Source organism: Pyrgilauda ruficollis, unplaced genomic scaffold, assembly GCF_017590135.1.
Source record: "Pyrgilauda ruficollis isolate IOZ18807 unplaced genomic scaffold, ASM1759013v1 scaffold50, whole genome shotgun sequence".
Taxonomy (NCBI): Eukaryota; Metazoa; Chordata; class Aves; order Passeriformes; family Passeridae; genus Pyrgilauda; species Pyrgilauda ruficollis.
In genome coordinates this window covers 8,946,811-8,967,867 of record NW_024526600.1, presented here as the reverse complement: position 1 = coordinate 8,967,867, position 21,057 = coordinate 8,946,811, and the positions used below count along the sequence as shown (strand labels likewise).

General features: G+C 40.9%; 1 protein-coding gene across 2 annotated transcripts in view; it reads left to right on the top strand.

The window, feature by feature from the left end:
- The window catches only part of EPHA3 (EPH receptor A3), a 182,673-nt gene that overhangs the window by 156,759 nt on the left and 4,857 nt on the right, over positions 1-21,057 (top strand). Inside the window, exons 13-16 of one of the 2 annotated variants that reach the window (XM_041480246.1) lie at positions 140-349; positions 6,905-7,054; positions 9,069-9,262; positions 20,451-20,606. In XM_041480246.1, coding sequence (XP_041336180.1) covers positions 140-349; positions 6,905-7,054; positions 9,069-9,262; positions 20,451-20,606 — 710 coding nt within the window. Of the gene's footprint in view, positions 1-139; positions 350-6,865; positions 7,055-9,068; positions 9,263-20,450; positions 20,607-21,057 lie in introns of both variants that reach the window. The other variant, XM_041480245.1, reaches the window with a different exon arrangement.

Sequence of the window (21,057 nt, the reverse complement as noted above, 5' to 3'; positions counted from 1 at the left end):
GAGACCAGCATGTGGCATTTAAATCACAACGCCTGACTCACCAGCTCTTCATCTGAGGAGCTCCCAGGCTGTTTATGAAAAAATCCGTGCAAGAAGGAACATGAGCAATCCCTGAGGTGATCTTTCCAATGTTTTCCAGAAGCATGATGCCCAGTTCACAGTCATCCAGCTGGTGGGCATGCTTCGAGGGATCGCGTCTGGCATGAAGTACCTGTCGGATATGGGTTACGTCCATCGCGATTTGGCTGCTCGTAACATCCTCATCAACAGCAACCTGGTCTGCAAAGTCTCAGATTTTGGTCTCTCTCGTGTGCTGGAGGATGACCCAGAAGCTGCTTACACCACAAGGGTGAGTTCCTGTGTTCCTTTACCTTTTTAAAATTTTTGTTGGTCGTGGCAAGTGCTGAAATCTGATGGAAATCTGAAATCTGAGGCTGAGTTGTAGAGGGCAGTCAGTCCTGTCTGCCCAGAAATGTTCTGCTCATCACAGTTATTTTTAAATTCATGTCTTGGAGAAAATAGAAAATGTCCATAGAAAAAGTATGGTTTGTGTTGGTAGATTACTTTCCTTAGACTATGCAAAATTCTTGGCTCCGTTTCTTTCTCCTGGATGTGTAAGGGAGTGAATATTACAATTAAAGCCTGAGTTCTTTTGGCACACAATGATTTAAGCCTTCATGTGTGCTTTGAGAAGTTTAAGTTACACTGCTGATTTAGCTCTCACACAGTGAAAAAAAAAACGATTCATCAAATTTTGTTGTGTTTTCTAGCATGATAAGAGATATGTCTGACTGGAGCATACTGCAATCTCTGTTCTTCAAGGGTGTGTCATTATACCTGCTCTTGTACCTCTAACTGAGTAAAACAAAAAAATGCACATCTGATTATGACCCTGAATTACACTTCCATTTTTTTGTGGAAGCCTTTAGCTTTATGAATATATGTGTGTTACACTTGGATATCTGGTTGCTCATTTTAATGCTATTTAAAGTGGATTTTGTTAGCTTTACAATGAGTGACATTAACATCCAGTATCTTAGCCAAGTGTAATTTGCATTGCTCACAGTAATCACCTCATCTTCACCGTACAAACCAGATTACAATGTATCAGCATAACCTTAATGTGTGTTTTCTATGGTTTCCTTCATTCCTGAACACTGACAGGAGCAATCAATAATTTTAGTAGCTTACATGCTGCCTTCTTCATGACTGAAATAAAATAACATGTGAGAAATGAGTAAAGCAATGACAGATTTCTTACACATTATATACACATACATTAATATATACATTTATCATGCCTTCATAACTTAGAAGGCATAAAGACTCTATTCTTTACTTGACCTTTCAGTGTTTTCTTTGCCCTCTTGATAAACTTTGTCATGGAGTTAGAAATATGCAATATGTACCCCTTTAGAAAACTGTCTGCAGAGATCTGGCATGGTTAATATAAAGAGACATTAGTAGGAGAAAGCAGTGTTCATGCTCAGTAGTGTTACAGCATTAATACATAAATATTATAAATTATTATTATTATTATTAAATAGGTGTAGTGCTGTGTCAGATTCTTGTTTGCTCTCCTAAAATCAAGCTGAAAATGAAGCAGTGGATGAAGCTGTCACATCAGTGACGTGTCTGTGGGTGGCTTGGACAAGTCAGGGTGCACAGGGTGCCAGTGTTTTCAGCCAGTGTTCCGTGTGAATTTCCTCTTCCTCTCCCCCTGCCACCTATTTTCTGAGTCTACCTGCCTATTTGCCATTAGTGAAATCAGATGGAAAGAAACTATTTTGTGGAGTGTAATCATCTGTGTTCAGTAAACTCCATCTGGCGTTTATGGTGTGTGTGCAAACTGCTGCAGGAAGATGCTCAGATAATTAAAACCTTCAAATACAACTCAGGACAAATCTGGTTTTTTTTCAAGAGTTGTTGCTGTGAATATACCTGAGCCACATGTTGGCTCTGAGAGAAGAACGGGGCTATTTGATATTCATCTTTTTTGCTCACATTTGCCTTTGAAGTGAGTCTGGTGTTGATGTCAGGGGAGCGTTTCCAGGTGGGATGTTTGATCCCCAGCTGAAAAAAATGGGGACCACAGATGTGAAACAGAGCTTCACTCCACTGGCAGAGAGATGAACAGTGCATGTTCCTGCTGCTTGGATATTTCACAAAACACAGGACCACTTCCTAGGCTTAGCACATTTTGAAACCACTAATTATAGGACAAAAATAGTGCCACTTGTTAAAAATAACGGCATAGTTTCAAACTATTTCATGTTTAATAATGGCATTGTCCCAAACTATTTCATGTCTTTGAAACTAAAGGGTGACAACGAGATATTTTAAAAAGCAACAAAAAATTCTAAATTATAACTCAAATTTCAAACATTATTAGTGTGTATTATATTGATGTCCTCCAGCTCTTCCTACTCCCAGCTGACCGTTCAGTATCAGTGGTGCTAGGAAATTTATAGTTAGCAGCAAAGATGGATGCTTATCTATTTAGGCTCCTTATCTGCCCCTATTTTCCACCTGTAAATGTCAAAGCCTGAGAATTATTCCACTGCTTTAATTCATAATTGCAAGTCAGGATTGATCTACCCCCAAGAAGCCCAGCCAGGCTTTCAATACTCCCCACTGCCTGGGTGACATTTCATGTTGTGCTGTTCTCAGAAGCCATGTGTGAAGCTTTGCATAAAGGCTGTGAACATGTGTCCTCTTACACATCAATAATTTATGTATTCCTTTACATATCAATGCATAATCTGAGATATTCATGCTATTGTAGCAGAAGCCTGAAGGACAATGCAAAGATCACAAGTGCACGTGTGAATTACAGGGAATCAGGAGTTGTAAGGAACTTTCCTACCTGACAGGGTCATTTTTTTACCTCCTGAATTATTGTCACTGCCTTGATACCACAAAAGGCCTTTGGCAGCCTGGGGTCTGCCTGCTTACAGAAGCAGAAGCCAGCATGTGAATCAGGCTGACTGCTTGGATTTTTTTTATTTTTTCAGTCTCTTTGTGCCTGAGGGGATGTGCTGTAATTATCCACATTCTCCATATCTATTCACTTTTAACTGAAACACCGAGATTGTGTTAAAATTGTCATTTTCAGATGGATCTGGTTTATCCTTATTATTTTTCAGATGTCTGTATGACAGGTGGGTGGACTAATGACACAGTATGAAGTGGACATGAATTTAAGCAATCACAGTTGTAGAGGGACTGTAATTATGTCTCTCAAAGACAATCTTTGGGTAATCAGTAGATGAACTTTGACTATTTAAGCACACAGATACATCACCAGTGTCCATGGCATTTTAATGTAAATGCAGCCCATGCTGGACAGAAATCAGTTGTATTTTCCCTCTGTGTGCAAAATCACAGTGATACAGTCAGAATGTATTGAGGGGTGTGGTAAAAAAGGAACCAAAACCCCATCAATTCTCTTGCCCCAAAGCACAGAGGAGGGGAGCAGTGCTCTGTCATCGCTGACTACTCAAGGAGGAGAAGATCTCAATATAAAACATGCATTAGTAAGGGCCTGACAAGCACCATCAGATAATGTCAGGTGTGTAAAAAGGTAAAACTGGCTCATCTCACTCACATGAATCTCTTTTGTTCTGTACCATTAAGAGATCTCCTGAACTCTCCTAAGTCCTGGTATGATGAATGAATGTCAGGCTTTTACTTTCAGCTTTTCCTGCAAAGTCCTTCTAGTAATTCAGTTAGAATCCATTTTTCTTGATCCACTGCTCCCCAGGCCTGTGGCTTAGGTGCCTGTGGCTGTCACCCTGGAACAGATTATAAATCAGAATATTGGAATGGGTTCTGAAGCCCTGGAAACAGCTGCCTTGTGCTGGAGTGCCAGACGTGCTCGAAATAAATTGAGGACTTCATTGACTTTAGATGAATTATGCTGGAGAGACAGATACTGCAGGAATAGCAGCTCCATCTACAGAAGATAAAACTTTTGGTTACTGCTGGCTCACTGATTTCCAACCCTGGGAGAGGTTCTCTGACCCAGAGTGCCTGGGATTTTGAGCTGCAAGAACAAACTCCTACAATTTTTAACACCAAAGCTGTATTTCTACTCAAGTTTGGGGAGCTTGGCTTTATGATGAGCATGCCCTTAAAGGGAGACCATGACAAAAATATATAAAAACTGTACTTCTCTTAGAAAATAATCAGTAAATATATTGCTGTTCTTGTTCTTAAACTATTCCCAAAAAAAGAATCAGCAAAATCCCTTTTTAAAAATAATTATGGCATTTTTATTACAAACTGGGGAGCAGAAGAGCAAAATCACACTTTTAGACTCTGTTCACTGGCAGCTGATTTCTTTTTTTAACTACATTTTAATTAATATTTTTGAGTTATTTATGGTAATGCTATGTGGATCTGCAGGCTTTTATAGGATTCCAGCTGGAACTTAGCAAAGAAAATTTGAAAGCCACCAACTCACACTCATTGCAGTAAGGATCTGGGGTAGATGCACCTTCCTTTTTCAGTAAAGCAAAGCCAGAAGTTGTTTCATTGAGTTGCTAATCTTCCTGCAATAAAGCAGTCACAAAATGTGAGGAGTCTAATTACTGTCTTTTTTTTAAACTGTTTCTCCAATTTCATGGATGACTTTTTACATAAGATTATAAAGACTTTCTATCCAATATGAAATTCCTGCCCTTGTCTAATGGGAGATGTCTGATTCTCTTCCTGGTGGTGGTGTCTTTGTTGATGTAAATTTAGGATGTGGCTTTCCCCCAGGATTCATGTTCTTTATTGAAAGCCAAGGCTCACTTCTAGCATAGAAAACAGAGAGATTGATTTCTTTATCAGCCTCACATCTAAAACTGTAAGTGGATTTCTTGTGAAAACACGAGGCTACAGGAGAACTTTCCTTGTTTCTTGGCTGGGCCTTGGACTCTTGGAGGGCCCCTGGACACTTGTAAAGGGAGCTTATTAATTGAGTATGAGAAAAACAAAGTCATTTTTATGTTCTTGGTACTGTTCTGGAGCAGCACTGGGAATTGTGAATAAAGTTATAAAGCATGGAAAATACAATGTACTTTTTGTGACTAAAGAACATCATCCAATAGATTAAATTTCCGAGAGAGAGAGAGAGAGAGATCAGGCTCTTCATCTGACTTCAGAGACAAAACAGTTTTCAAATACTCCAGTTTGTTTTCTGTGTCCTCTTTGCTGGTCTGCAAGTGATGTGGAAATTTGGTGTTCACCTGATTTCAAGGGTTGTTTGTGAAATGAAGGTTTGTCTTTTGGTAGAGAGCTCTGCTAAACAGAATGGGATCCATGAAAACCATATGCCAAGACAATCCCCTTCCTGACCTTTGCCAAGCCTCTAAGACTTACCTAGTGACATTTTGGAGGCCTGAATTGTAGTCTGAGTCAGGACTGCCTGTGTTGTTTATACTTAATTTAATTTATGCAATATTAGCATGAAAATGAAGATGCTTCAGTATAGTTAGACTGTATTTAGGTTTCTAATTAACACTAATGCCTGCATTTCTATTGTTAATCAAGCCAGTGAGTCTAAAGCTGGTGATTGTATGGCTACCTTCAGTGTAGGTGCAGTTTATGGGAGAGCAGGCAAAGCAAAGTGAAATATTTAAATCTTTTTTCCTGCTGGTTACTCAGTGGAAGTCAGAGCACTCTCTCCCCACAGAGGTGGTTGTGAGGAGAGGTGTGTGACTGGAGTATCATGGAGGTGTCAGAAGCACTGCAGAGAGCTGGTCTGGTGTGAAATCTTCAGAATATATTCTCCACACGTTGTGCATAACTGGAAATAGCTTTAAACTCTCACAGTTTTCTGTACTAAAACACATCCACTCCAGAATTGCCTTCAGGAACAAGTTGTGCACTGCTATCTTTTAGAACTTCGTTTTCTCATGTGTGACTCTCAAGAAACTCTGTCAAAGCTGGTATCACCAGGAATTGTCTCTTTCCTCTAATTCTCACATTTTAGAAACAGCCTGAGGTTCCTTGTGTGCATTTTATTAACTTGACCTGCAGCACCAGGTGGTGGCCATGACCAGAGAGAGATGTTCCCCTGCCTACCATGTTAATTGTACTGGTAGCTTCAATTCTCTTCAAGTTTGGCATTTAATGATGGCTTGCTTCTCTTATGACTTCAAAAAATGTCCAAAGCCCCTCTCCCAGCTGACATTTTTTTCACTCTTCCCTCTGCACAGGTGACCCCATCTGAATCTGATTTTCTGTGTCAGCTGGAGGCTTGGCTTTAGTGAAGTGAAGCAACATCATGGCCCTTTATTTTCCTTGTATGTCCTAGAAAACCTGGTGAAGCCATGCAGGGAATTCACTTAAATGCCTTAAAATCAGCCAAATCCAGCCCTCCTGTGCTGTGCAAAAGGATCTGGGTTATAAGGAAGGACCTTGGAGTGGGTTTTTTACCTTTAATGATGTATGAATGTCGTGGCAGTTTCCAAACATTTCATAACTGAAAATCAACCAGACTTGATTTATAATTTACTCTTATCTGTGCAAATTATGCTACACACACACATATATATATGTATGTGTATGTGTGTGTAGCATAATTTGAACAGAGAAGCAATTTGCACATATATAAAATATATATTTATATGTGTGTGTGTCTATAAAGTATGTATGCTGTAATGTACTATAAATCTATATTGCAGGTAGATAAATCTATGGTAAATCTCCCAGATATCAGTAGATTTTGCACTGAAATGTATTTTACTCTCTCTTTTGCTCTTATGACAAGCGGCAGCAGCGTTTTCCAGCTTTTGGGTTTTTTTACACCAATATCACAATAACTGAGACTCTCAGAGATAAAATAATCAACCACACAAAATCATATTTGTTGCAGGACGGTCAAATGGACTCTCTGGTTTTGTTTTGCTCCCAGGGGGGCAAGATTCCCATCCGATGGACGTCTCCAGAAGCTATTGCCTATCGGAAGTTCACGTCAGCCAGCGACGCCTGGAGCTATGGGATTGTCCTCTGGGAGGTGATGTCTTATGGGGAGAGACCCTACTGGGAGATGTCCAACCAGGATGTGAGTAAATTGTTGTCCGAGTTGTGTTCTCAGAGAAGGGATCAAGCTGTGAAAGCAGGCCAAGAGCAGGTGGCTGTGAGTTTTTGATGGTGACATTGAATAGGGTGTGGAGAGGAAAACCGCCGCATCTCCCTGCTCAAGTAAAAGTTCATTAGAACTTAAAAAACCCACCATCTCTATAGCAGAGTGTTTTGGACCTCTGAAGGAGCAAGTAGAGTATTTTATCCCATTGGTGGTTTTCTGTAAGATGATGCAAATAATTCCACTGGAATGAGGTCATTGCCTTTTACATTCCTTAGCTCGTTGTTAGAAAACCCTCCTAAATTTCTGTTGATCCCCTTTTGGTTCCACTTCTATAATACCCTGTAGAAGTTTTCTGTAAATGTCAAATGCACAGAATAAATTACTCTTGGCACTTGTGAAAAGGAGAAGCAAAGCATTTCTGCTAAGAGTTTAATGAAACCAAAATGCTTCTGGAAGTAATCAATGGATAAAATAGAGAAGGAGAGTGATCTGATTAGACTTCCAATAGAGGTTTCTTTGTGACATTAGTAAACTGCCCAAGCCTGCAATCCAAATGATTAATGGAGCTCTCCCAGTATTTATTAAAGCATAACATTTCACTAAAGAAGATTTTTTCTTATATCTATTTTGGGTTCTTTTTCTGTTGTTTTATTAATTTTAAATTTATTCTACAGAAGTTTCTTATGGACCAAATTTTATGGAGTGCAGTCACTCACGCAAACAGATTTTCCAAGGAGATTATATACATTGTTACTAGTTCTAAATTAAAATAAAAAAGTCAGTAACATAGTTGTAGTCAAATATTTCTGTACTACTTTATGTTAAACAAGGAAAAAGAGAAGAAAACTTCCTTTTAAATGGGTACCTCTGTAACCTAAATCTCTGTAGAAAATGATGCATTTCTTTTAATTGCTAATGAATGTTTTTTGTGGAGATTAACGTATCCTGTTGTGCAGACTGATATATTAGTGGAATGTCTTTAATAATAGCCCATTAAAATCTAAAATTGAAGGATTAACCTCTTTATGTACCTCTCCTTCATGGCTGCTTAAAGCATTAACTGTTCTCTTGTCCTTGTTCTGATTTAGAATAGTTTCTTGTGCTTTTCAATTAATTGATCCAGATGAAAAGGAAAGATTAACAGAATATAGCTTTATCCTTTTCTACATTGAATACATTGTTTTTTTTTTTTATTCATGGGGCAATAGGTGCTGTAGGCCTGATCAAGAGGTGTTGGATTCTAGTGAAAAGGCTGGATTAAAAAGCTTCTGGACAGCATAAATTCTACAGTAATCTTGGTTTTCTGTGTGTCAATCTGGAAAAATTACAGAAAATCTGGACAAATTTTATCAGCCTAGGCAAATCATAAGGAATTGGGTTTACACTGCCCAGTAGAAAATGTATAGTTATCCATGATGTAAGTTTTAAAAACATTTTGTGGCCCTGTGACATCATCCACAAGACCTTTTGTCTGTTGGTTCAGGATGGCAGAGAGGGGCAGGTTAATTTTTTGGCAGGGTAGGCTGTTTTTCCTGTTGGTGTTTTGAGTTTTGCATCCACTGGAGGATGTGGAAAGTTTTTTTTTTTTCCTGCTGTTGTTCTGGAGTTCAGTGTCCACTGGAGCATGTAGGAAGCTTGTATTTCTAAGGGTAATCAGAGGAGAGATATCCAAGACCTTTTGAAGTTCGGCATACTTAAGCAAGCTCTTGCTAACTGTGGCTTTTGTTTATGGATTTATTTCAACTGAGTGTGAGTTTTTGAGATCCTTTCCACACACTCACCTTCTTCAAAGTCACACACTGTATCTTAACTCCCCTTTCTGCATGCCTAATCTGCTGCCTGGTTTACTTTGCAGATAAAGGAGAGACAATTAGTGAATAAACACGTTTGTTTAAACACACAGTGTCCACGTTAAGGTTCTCACAGCTGATAAAAACCCAAGTTGCTGTAAAGTGCCTTTAAGTTTGCACAAACTTGTCTCCTTGTGCAGGTGATTAAGGCTGTGGATGAAGGGTACCGCTTGCCACCTCCCATGGACTGCCCAGCTGCCTTGTATCAGCTGATGCTGGACTGCTGGCAGAAGGACAGAAACAACAGACCCAAGTTTGAGCAGATTGTCAGCATCCTGGATAAGCTGATCCGTAATCCCAGCAGTCTGAAAATAATCACCAACGCGGCGGCAAGGTGACATACTAGATCTTACACTGCTCGTGAACCTCTTTGATTCCTTCATCTCCTGTAATTAGAATTTGTTTGCCACCTTCTCTCTTGAGAGAAGGATTTAATGTTATTGTTTTTATCATTGCCGTGGTTATTTTTCTAATTATTTGCTATTACTTATCCACTTTGTGAAAGATTTTTATGCTAAGACTGAGCAGAGTTTTTTTTTTGAGAAAAACGCAGCTGGCAGATTTGGCCGTCATGTGATTTCCCTTTTCCTTCTGCCCTTTGGTGGTGTTTTAAGTGCTTAGTGTTTCACAGGTTACAGCCAGCCATGCTCCTAAGTATCTTTCTGAACCGGGTCCAAATACACTTAGGCTCTTCTCTGACAAGTCATGTTAACTTTAATCATCTGAATAATCTTTTTTTTTTTTTCCTTGCGTAGTGCTCACAGACCTAAAAATGCACTCTTAGATCAATGTGTGAACTAGGAATTAATTTTCAACCTGTGCAATGTTCCTAATTGCATTTAAAACATTCATTTTTAATCGTGGGTTTTCAACACACTCTGGAACATCATCACTATGATGAGATAAGAATTATCTCATTGAGAGAGAGCAGCTGAAGAGTGTGTTGACACCTAAGGGCATAATGAAGACGTGGTGAAAGAAGAGCTTCAGTTAAGCAGTGTTAAAGAGACTGGGTTTGTACAATGCACAAAATGTCACACTCTTACTGAAGGAGTGTAAAAGTATTTTTAGCATGAATGGTAGTGCCAAATCCTCTGTCAGCAGAGCAGGCAGAGTCAGGGAGAAAAGCACTCTGCTCCTCTGCTGCTTCAGAGCCAGGCCCTGGAGGGTGTTCTGTGTGTCACTGGGCAAGAGCCCAGAGCCTGACACGAGGCAGGTTTCAAAAGGCAGCACAGAAAACCTTGCTGTCAGACCTCTCCTTGTGATGCAGCACACTTCCCAGCACGGCAATTGGATGGGAAGGCTGAGGGAAATGGAGCAAAGGCAGTGGGAAGAGCTGCATTGTTCCTGCAGCCTGCTGTGCCACTGCCATGGACCTTGCCTCCTCCTTCCTGGCCCTGGCTTTGTGCTGCATCCTCAGCCAGACACTAGCCACTCTAATTGCCTCCTGCTGCCATGCCAGAGGGCAGAAAAAGAAAGAAAAAATGGGAGGAGAAAGGCAGGCATACCAATGGGCTCTGCTTTGAAATTTATATATTGAGAGAAGATGGCTCGCACAAAATTTGTTTTGATAATTTTGCTTGGTGAGTGTTTAACAGGTAGGAAACCAACATGCTGACAGAAGCAATTATTTCTAGGAGGTGACAGAAAAAACCCATCAAACAAAAAGAAAACAACAACAACGACAAAAAAAAAAAAATAGAAACTACCACATTTTCAGAATAAACCTCCAAACTGTTTAAACACCATTTTCTCAGTCAAGTACATTTCTATCTGCTTTGAAATTTATATATTAAGAGAAGATGGCTCGCACAAAATTGTGTTTCAATAGTTTTGCTTGGTGAGTGTTTAACAGGTAGGAAACCAACATGCTGACAGAAGCAATTATTTCTAGGAGGTGACAGAAAAAACCCATCAAACAAAAAGAAAACAACAACAACAACAACAAAAAAATATAGAAACTACCACATTTTCAGAAAAAACCTCCAAACTGTTTAAACACCATTTTCTCAGTCAAGTACATTTCTTCCAAACAATTTGCACCACTATATGGCAAACAATGGGTGCAAAGAATGATTTTCTAGGGATGTGCTGCAGCAATCTGATGACATGGGGAGTTAGAAATCACGACTATCTTGTTTGGGTTTGGAGACCTGATTGTAGAAACCAGGGCTGCATGTTTTTCATTCCAAACAGAAGCAAAATGTTTGTGGTCTTGTTTGTGGTCCTTCCAGTTACAGATTGGAACTGCAACAGAGATAAAAACAGTGTGGAGCCATAATTCCCAGTTACCTGTTCATAGCCAGTAGAGGCTGATATCCTCTAGTGGGGACCAAATTCGGTCTGGGCACCATTTCCACCTGCTGGGTTCTGTGCAGGGGCTCCACAGGGGGATATTTGTTGTTCCCTTTTGTCTCTCCCGTTCCATTCTGTGCTTTAGTGGCACGGAGCGTGGCAGAGGCTGCGCATCCCTAGCACAGCTCCCTGCTCGTGGGGAGGGAAGGTGGTTCCTTCCCTTCCCTTCCCTTCCCTTCCCTTCCCTTCCCTTTCCCTTTCCCTTTCCCTTTCCTTTCCTCTTTCTCTTTCCTCTTTCCCTTTCCTTCCCCGTTACTCCTCCACTGCCACATCCCTGCACATTCCTAGGCAGTGCAGTGTTTGTCCCTCACTGCCTGGCGACACACAGGGCACTGTGGTGTCCCAGCATGGAAGTTCCCTCTTGCAACTCAGGGAAGAATGTGTGATCCGTGATCTCCCCATCTCCTCTGTCAGTGTCCGCAGGCCAGCCCAGGCTGTCCTGAAACACAGCCACAAATAAACACAAGTGAGGAGTGATGGGCAGTCCTGAGCCACGAAATCATTGTCAGACTGATCTCAGCCCTTGGATGAATCTCAAAGCTCAGACTCTGCTGGAAATCTGCAGCCAGCTCCATCCCCCCGTGGTGTCCTGCAGAGGGACACTGGTGGCAGGTAACAGCCCCTGGTGCTGCTGGCCTGGAGGGAATGAGCCTGGAGGTTCAGCAGCGCTTTTTGACAGGCTGACGGAGAAAAATGAGACAGAAAAGTGAGAAGTGAGGCTTAAAATGGGGTGGGGCCTTGCCATAGCCTTGTGTGCAGGAATGTGTAAGTGATACTGAAGGGCTGTGGGTCAGAGCAGCTCCTGGAGAAGGGGACACAGTGGGATGCCAGAGAGGGACAGACATCAGAGCAGGGACAAAGCACTCAGGGACTTAGCCCCAAGGGCTCTGGGGATCCCACTGGATCGAGTGGCTTCTCCCACTTGTTATTTGAGGCCGCAGCACTCCCACACCGCCTCTCCTCCTACCCATAATAAGCAATTAATCTAAGTTATAGAGGTCCCAGCTCTCCTCTAGCTGTGTCTGTGGTGCTACTGGAGGAATGCTAAAGCTTCATGCCCACCATATGCTTGTAGGTGTTCAGAACATACTCGAGTCAGGGAAAAAAATGTTTGACCTGACGACGTCTGGTGCAGATGCAAAACCTGTCTTTTCTTACAGATTTTAGGGCTGATGTTTGTTTAAAATAGTCACAGCACCGTTGTATCCTATTTAAAAAACATATTTATGGAGGTGCATAAGATATCCCTGTCCTCTGGGTGCTGGTTGCTGTTAAGTGACCTCCGCTGGAGGATGTGCTTGGCTGAACATCTGATTCCAGGCCACAGCCCAGGCACGTTCTACACTAATGCCTCACAGAAGAGGAGTCAAAGCCTTCAATTCCCTCTTTCCTTTAAAGTTTTCTATCCCTTCAGGCCACTCCATGGTATCTAATACTTTCTTGATACCCTAGGGGATGTTTTTATCCTTATTGATCATGGCTTTGCAGACCGTTCTACGTGCCTTTGAACCTGACAAAAGGTTTTTGTAGCCTCAGCACAGCAAACGTTCCATAATACCTTTCCTGGTGTCGTGTTTCATCTCAGATTCATGTACAAATTCCACTTCCATTCCTTGTAAAGCACAGAGTATGGCTGGTTTCTTTCTTACCTGTCTAAATTCACTTTTTAATCAGGTGGCCACCCTGAGCTCTTGCTAATAAGACCTGCCCTGGTTCTGGACACATGGGGTTTTTGTGTCCCTTAGGCTGCCTGGGGTTAACCAGCTCTGTGAGGGGCTGTAGGAACAGAACTCAGTGCAAGCCATGTGGTTTTCTAAAGCACAATCTCATGATATTTTTATTTGATTTATGTCTTGCTGTTCTTTCCTGTTTTCTGAACACGATGTTCATTTTTCTAGCAGAGTCCTTAGGTTGTTTGGATATCTTTAGGGTGGGAGTGAGTTCATCGTTCTTCCAGTTTTGATCAATTTCGTTATTTTTCCTCTTGAGCTTATTGTTTTTTCAGCCCACTGTGTATTACTTCACATTTGTGAACATTTCATACAGATACAAAGCAGATGGAAACTTTTCTCAGCTTGGGTTGGGGAATCAGAATCACTTCACCCACCTGCAAGCAAGTTGGTGAGGCTGAAATGACTCTTTAGCTGTTGTTTCATTTGTGTGGGGAAAAAATTGTGACTTGAGTCATGTAACTGGAACTACTTTGCGTACACTACAAATCTGAAACGGACTCATGATTTTTTTTTTTCAATCCATTTCACCTTTTTCACTTATTTACATTTATGATTTTTTTAAACCTAAATTTATGATTCTGAATTTCTTTATTTTTATATATGTTTATATATATTTACAATGTATATTACTATTTAATGTATATGAATCTTACTCTTACACGGCCGTTTCAAAAAAAATATATTTAAAACATAGTGTGTAATTTAATATATTTAAAGCCTTTATGTGTCCCAAAGCTGTCATAGTACAGTGTGATCTTGAGGTGTAAGGGTTGTGACACAGGATTCAGGCAGCTCAAACGTTGTGGCAGCTTTCCCATATTTGCTGTGTGTGTTCACATCTGTGATGTAGGGGGGACTGAAGCCATTCAGTCTTCATGGACCTATGGAACAGGAATAGCTGTGTTAATGCACAGCCCTCATTTGAAAGAAGATTGAAATTTGATTTTAGTTCCTTTAGAAATTCTGGATTTCTGCCAGGCCTCTGATTGATTGCAAAACTGACACGGAATCTGCACCAAAAAAATCCCAACCTGCTTCTGTTTTTGCTTTTGTTAACATGAAAGTCAGTGTCAGGTGTTGCTGTTGTTTTTCTTTACTACATGCACACATTTAGGAGAAGAGGAAGGGGAGAAAAACACCTGAAAATTCAGGATATTTCAGAAAAATCATAGCTGAAATTCTTTTCATATAGCCCAGAAAATTTATGAGGTCAGGGTCAGTTGTTCTTCCTGATGAGAAGACATGTATGAATAATTAATTCCTCATACATTCCTTTACTTGTTAGCAAATTGTTTGCACCCCTGCCTTGATTTGCTTCAATCTGACGTGTTGTTTGAAACATTGGTTTGTGTAACTTCCTTCAGCAGTCTTTGGAAGGGCTGTTATTTGTAATTGTTTGCAAGGGTTCACTGCTAAACATCTTCAGCTTTGCTGTCTCTCATTGTGCTGCTCTTGCTGCTGTCATTCTCAGACATCCAGGGGCAGCACTTAAAATTTAAAATTTGAATTTAAAACTTTGCTCCTCACAAAGCTTATTTCCATTTAAAATCCGATAATTTGGGAAACACCCTGCATTCTAGCTTGGTAGGATTTTTAGGAAAATCAAACTCAAAAGGAGCAGTGAACAGGGCAAATAAAAAAATTCAGACCTGCTCCTTTTCGCAGCGTAATTCAAGCACTGTTTTTACAAAAATATTTGCAATTAAATTGCTGTTTAGATTGGCTGAACACTGTTGAGAAGTCCCTTTTTTTTTTGCCATTCAGGTCAGAAGGCTTCAGATGCTTGACATACAGTGCTGACCTGCTGTAATGTTGTTTGTTTGCTTCTCCCTGTTAGGAACTTCCAGGATGGAAGAGAGGAGGAGATTTCAGTTTTCCTTGGATGTTGTCAGGGTCTTAACGACAGGGTTTGAGTTTGGCCAAAAGCTGTGTAGGGCAAGATTCTGTGTGGACTTTAAGCTTCATTTAAAATCCAGCAACAACCTAATCTGTGTCCTAAACCCAGACTCTTCACTCTAAAAGAATTCAAGTAATGTAAACTTAAAACTCCAGCTCTCTCTCTTTCTGAAGCCTGCTAAACATAAAATTGTGAATTTATGGAAGGAGGGGCAAAAAAGAAACTTAACTACAAATCACAAAATGGAATGCAGTAAGTCGTACTCCGCGCTGTCTAAGCTCGGTTTGGGTTGTGGGGTTAGGCTGAGGAGGTTTTCAGGGACTTCATTCAGCTTTTCAGACAGAAAAGCCCTGTTTCCACCTGATTTTCCCAGTGGTCATTATTATTATTATTATCGAGGCTGGAGCAAGCTTTGCTCAGCCATTGTCCCTTCAAAGGGAGTGGTTGGAAGTGAGCAGGGGCTGGCTGTTAAATTTATGATTCTGAATTTCTTTATTTTTATGTATGTTTATATATATGTTTATATATATTTACAATGTATATTACTATTTAATGTATATGAATCTTACTCTTACATGGGACAGTAAAACATCTATTTGCACTTTCACAACTCTAACTCGGTGAGACTGGGGCAGGAATTTACCACGGCTTGGGTGCTCTGTAATTTAAATAGAAATGCAGTTGGACCAGCAAGTGGCCTGATGGGGAGGAGAGGTTTTGATGTTTATTGAGATTTCCCAGGAGTTTTTGGAGCCCTCGGTAGTGGTGGTGGCAATTCCACGCTGGGAATGCTGGGAAGACAGAAGCAGAAATTCAGCGATGCCTAAGCTTTTTACATATTTCTCGTATATTTGTAACTTGGTAGGTTGATAATGCATGGCTGTAGTATTTTCCTGCTCTTTCCCTCTAGATTTTGGAACACATCCCTGAAATACTGTTTAGATTATAAATAATCTTTATTCCAAATAGGGGACCTACAATAAGAAGTGGGGCAGAGAACCCCTTGGACCAACTTTGAGGAGCTGACCCAGGGGTAGCTGAATCTCCTATTGGATGGAGCTGTTAAATATCCTAATTAATTAACCTTATAAAATCACAGAAATCTGATTCTGGGTGTGCCCATCACCACTGGAACACCTGGAAGCTTCCAGCTAAAGATTTGCTTTTTACTTTACTATCCTAACACTGATGCAAGGGGTTTTTCTCTTTTGATTATGGGCAACAGCAGTGCAGCCAGAAGTGAGATATAAAGGAAAGATCTCCACAGCACATGGTGGATTTTAAGCATTTTAAGAGCTTTATAAAGCATTTTTCTCTGTCTGTTCTGAGACTGTACTAACAATAATGAGTGGTTGGCATTGAGAGTCTGTCAGCCAGCTACACATCCCAGGAAATGGCCCTGTGCCTGTATTTCCTTAAAAGCACAGCTTAGGTTGGGTTATGAGGGGGGAAAAAACCAAAATTCAGCAGCGTGCTGGGGTTTTTTTGTCTTTAGTGGTTTGGTGTTGGGAAAAAGTAAATGAAGGAACATTGATACACCCAGGCATGTGACTTATTTTTCCACCAAAATGCTGAAAAATAGGAGCACTTTGAAAATCATGGGCAGCTAAAGGAATAGGGAAGACTGAAGGATTGACCTTTGGGGCAGTTGAAATGTTATTTGCTTATTATCCTAGTGGAAGCCGTGGTAAGTTAGGTTGTTTTTTGGGATTTTTTTGTGTTTGGTTATTTTGTTTGGTTTGGTTTGGTTTTTCACCAACAATGGAGCTAGAAAACAAAAAATATTGACATTTAGAGAGGTGTGCCATTTTTGCAGCCTCAGCTGCATTGTTTTTCCCCTTGGGTTATTTGTGTTGCCCCTCTTGGTTTCTCCAGATCTCCTTTCACTCCAAGAGTAGCCCACAACATGATTATTTGGAGAGTATGAAAACAACCCAGGAAGGCCCTTGGGAAAAGTACACGTGCCCCCTTTAAGAGTTGAATTGTACTTTAGGGACTAAATTACCAATTCTTCTCAGAGCATGTTAAAAATGGGCATGAAGAGATGGAACTCCAAAGATTTTTATCTTTAAGGTCCAGGGATAATCAAGTAAACAGAATAACTCTACTTCTCCTTGGCATGTCATTTATTTACCAGTTTCCTGTTGATACACATGTATGCATATGACTCTGATTGCTACAGAAGATAAAATTGAAATTTACTTTCTGTGCCACCTCTTGGTTTTGGGGTTATTTTTCTGTTGAAATAAAATTCTTGTTAGACCCACACTCTGTGCTTCAGCTCACCATAATCATAAAACCCATAGGATCTGAGTTCCAACCAGGCTCACTGGGAGCAATTTCACTTTACAAAATCAGCTTTTAATTACCTAAAATTTGCCACAGGAAATTACTTTATGTTTTTGGGGGATTTTTTTTTAATGCTTTCCTCTTTAAAAGAAATTGACTGTGGAGAGGAAAGTCCAGGTTTAAAAAGCTGAAGGTTGGTTTTGCTGTTTGGAGGAATGGATGGAAAGAGAGAGGCTCCTACAGCACAAAGTCTGGCACTGTGTGTGCACAGCTCCTCTGTGTATTTGCAGAAGAAGTGGCAGGACATTTCCATTTTCTTTGTCTCAATTCCTGGATTTTACAAGGTAGTTTACCTCTTTTTCTCCCCACATGGCAGCCAACCAGAGGTGAGATTTTCATGCTGTATTAGGAAGGGTTTTAATGATGTTTTCTGCGTTTTTTCTTGCTAGTGCAGCAAAATTTTCCATGTGTTTTGACAAAAAGCTGTGCTAATGACAATACACCATAGTTCTCCTCACTGCAGATGGCTCAAAGGTTAATTCCAACTGTTAAAGTAATGGACACATCCAGAGGAAGCTTCCAGCCACGGGATGTTTTGTAACTGGCATCTCACTGTTCAATTTGTCTCTCCAAACTGAGTCTTGCTGTTTGCTGTTTTTTTCAGGGTGCCACATGTCAGCAAATACAACTTTGTAGGTGTAGTAAATACAGCAACAGTCAGGGTGAGCAGGGTAGAAAATCTTGCCGTGACTGTCAAAAGACGGCATGAGAGGATGTATCATAGTTAGTCAAAGCAACAAAGTAAAAAGAGTTAAAGAAAGGAAAAAAAGAAAATAAAAAGGAGGGGAGAGAAGAAAAGATAGAGAGAAATGTTCTATTTCGCTTCCCCTGAGCAAACATGTAATTTCCATGATTTCTTTTTAATGACTCTCTCCTGAAGCTGGTAGGTACTGATTTATGAAAAGCTGTAAAGGATCAGGTGGAGCCCTGCAGGACGTCGCTCACAGCTGCACGGACTGCAGCCCGCCTAATTTGTCTGCTAAAGTGTGAGCTCATGGCACACATCACCCAGACCATAAATTCCCTCTCCAGCCCTTCTGTCTAGGGGCTGGGGCAGGGGGAAAAATCCTGCCAGGGTGTGCAGATGCTCTGCAAGCCCAGCTTTCCCCCGGTGCGCACGAGGAGACAGCGCAGACTCTTCGCAGCGAGGCCAATTCCTGCTCGTTGATAAACAGTCCAGATGTCCTCTCTGAGGAGGAAAGTAACTAATTTTTGTTTGGAATCCTGCAAGAAGAAAAATGATACTTTACAGTGCTGGTTACTCTGAGGTCACTCGCATTAAAATTAGGTCATATTTTTTGTCATGATGATACTTTGATCCAAGTAATAAACGTAAAGGCTCTTTTGGGCCACTCTAATTCCTAATCCTAGAGACCTGTTCTATTTCAACTTGTTTGTACTTTTTTTTTCATTAGTGATTCTTGAGTCAGACCTTGTTTTATTAGACTTAAGTTAAAAAGGTGTACTAGGCTGGTGGAAAAAAAAAAAATCTGTGCTTTATCACTAAGAACACTTCATAAATACTCTTAATTAATATCTTGGGATTCCAGGCACTGTACCCAGAAAACCATAAATTAAAAAACATTGTCTTTTTACAGGACAAACAGTAGTCAGTGAAATTCAGGCCTTACAGCTACTGATTGAAACTATCTTGGGCCTGATTATCAAACTGAGCCTTTAAAGCTGGGTGTCTAAGATTTGGTTTGACCATGACACCAGCACATGTTTTGGGGACAGGGCAGGTTTCTGGTGTCTTCTGTTGCTTTTCTTTCCATGGGTGGCTGTTCCCAGGATATGAAATCCAGAGTTGGTGTCGGTGGTCACAGTCCTGGCTGGGCTCTGGAGGGAAGGTAGCCAGGAAAATCTGTCCCCATCAGGGACATCTCAGCTCTGGGACCTGGTGGAAACTTATTGTGTGTGTTTGGAGTTAAGATTTTCAAGCATCCAAATACCTCTTTAATTATGCCCTGCATTCCCAGAAGGGAAAAAAATACTATATTAACTTTCTGAGGCTGAGAGAAATCAGCTGACTGATAACAATCAGGAAAACATCAGAATAAAAGGAGCTGTTTCAGATGTGGCCAATGCTAAAAGTCATTGTTCTTTGCTTCAAAAGTGAAAGGTAAAAGTCTTGATGTAACTAATGTTACTTATTGTAACTGAAGTGGTATCCCCTGATCCAGGGCAAGTCAGGTGTACTGCAAGGATGTGATGCTGTAGTGCTGCTGATTTTGGTGAAATTTAAAACACTGGAATTGAGAAGGATTCAGAATTTCTAGGCTTCTTATGAGGTTGAAATCACTATGTTTAAATATGTGGTTCTCTTGGTGCCTTTAAAATCTCCTCCTCTTTATGTTTGTGATGAACAGAGATGACTTGGGTTTGGAGTGAAGAGAGTGTTTTACAACCCAGATCAGTTCCCCAGTTCCAGTAGCTGTCACCTACCTGTTACACTGTGTAATCACTGCCTTTCAATCACGCTGTCAGTCCAGCCACCTCTCATTTTCACTGCTTTCAGGGACAAAAGTCACTTCAAATGGGTTCAGCAGCAGTAGTCAGACTCCTGTGCAGGTTACCAGAGGGAAAAAGAATTCTGGGGCAGAAAATAGACTGTGAAGGTGCAGAGATAACTGCTTTGAACATTCTCTAGTTCAGTCTCAGGCACAGCACAGCTAAGCACATGCTTGGCTGTAAGCCTGCAATAAAACAATAAAAATAAGGTACTTTGCTCATTGTTGAAGCTTCTAACTTAGCAGCAACATTTAGGATTTGTCAGTGGGCCACAATACTCTGAACATTTGATATGACCAAATTCTACCATCACGCTGAGCTTGGAGCCTGGAGTGTGCATTGTCTGTGTGAGGTTTGGGACTCGGTGAATCACATAAATATGACCTAATTTAGTCCTTGTTAACATTAAATTGGGAGGTGCCAATGCACTTGGTGAATGCTGCAGTGATTTAAACACGGGCATGGGAAGCTGCTGCTCTTCAGGGGGATGAGTACACAGCATTTGTCAGAGCTGCCAGCAGCAGTCCCGTGGTGGCCTCAGCAGCTGAGGACTCCCACAGACAAACAGCAAAGCCACATCCAGCCTGGATGCTCCTGCCACTGCTGAGCTTAGACACAAAGTAAAGCTGCGTTTCTCCCTGTTCCCTCAATTCCATTGCATTGTTCTTTCGTTTCAGGCCGTCAAATCTCCTCCTGGACCAAAGCAACGTTGACATTTCAGCCTTCCGCAGCACGGGTGATTGGCTCAACGGATTTCGGACAGGGCAGTGCAAGGACATCTTCACAGGGGTGGAGTACAGCTCCTGTGACACCATAGCCAAGATTTCCACAGAGTAAGTTGCAGTCTTGCTGTGGGTTTTTGTCACAGCTACAAGTTCAAACATCAGCACAAAGGTGGCACTTTTATACGGCGTTCCACATTTTTAGCTGAAATTTTCTTACATTTAGAGAGACAAATGGGAATTATTTGTTGTGGTTGAAATAGCCAGAAGGAAATCTGTGTCTGGTGGCTGTGTGAAAGCCATGGTCCCACAGCTTTTTCTCACTAAATACAAGGAAATTCCCAGTTTCTTCCAATACAGTAGCACCATGCATCATCTGGTACACTAGCATCGCTTCCTTTCACTGAAGTTTCTCTGTTGATTCTTTAAATTCTGTATTTTACATGGGAGTTTCTCTACAGCTGGCTCATTGTCAATCTTTCCCTTTATTGCCCATCCCATATTCCACCAAACCAGGTGAAGGAGCAAATTCTTTGTAGCCGTTTTCCTCCTCCATGCTAAT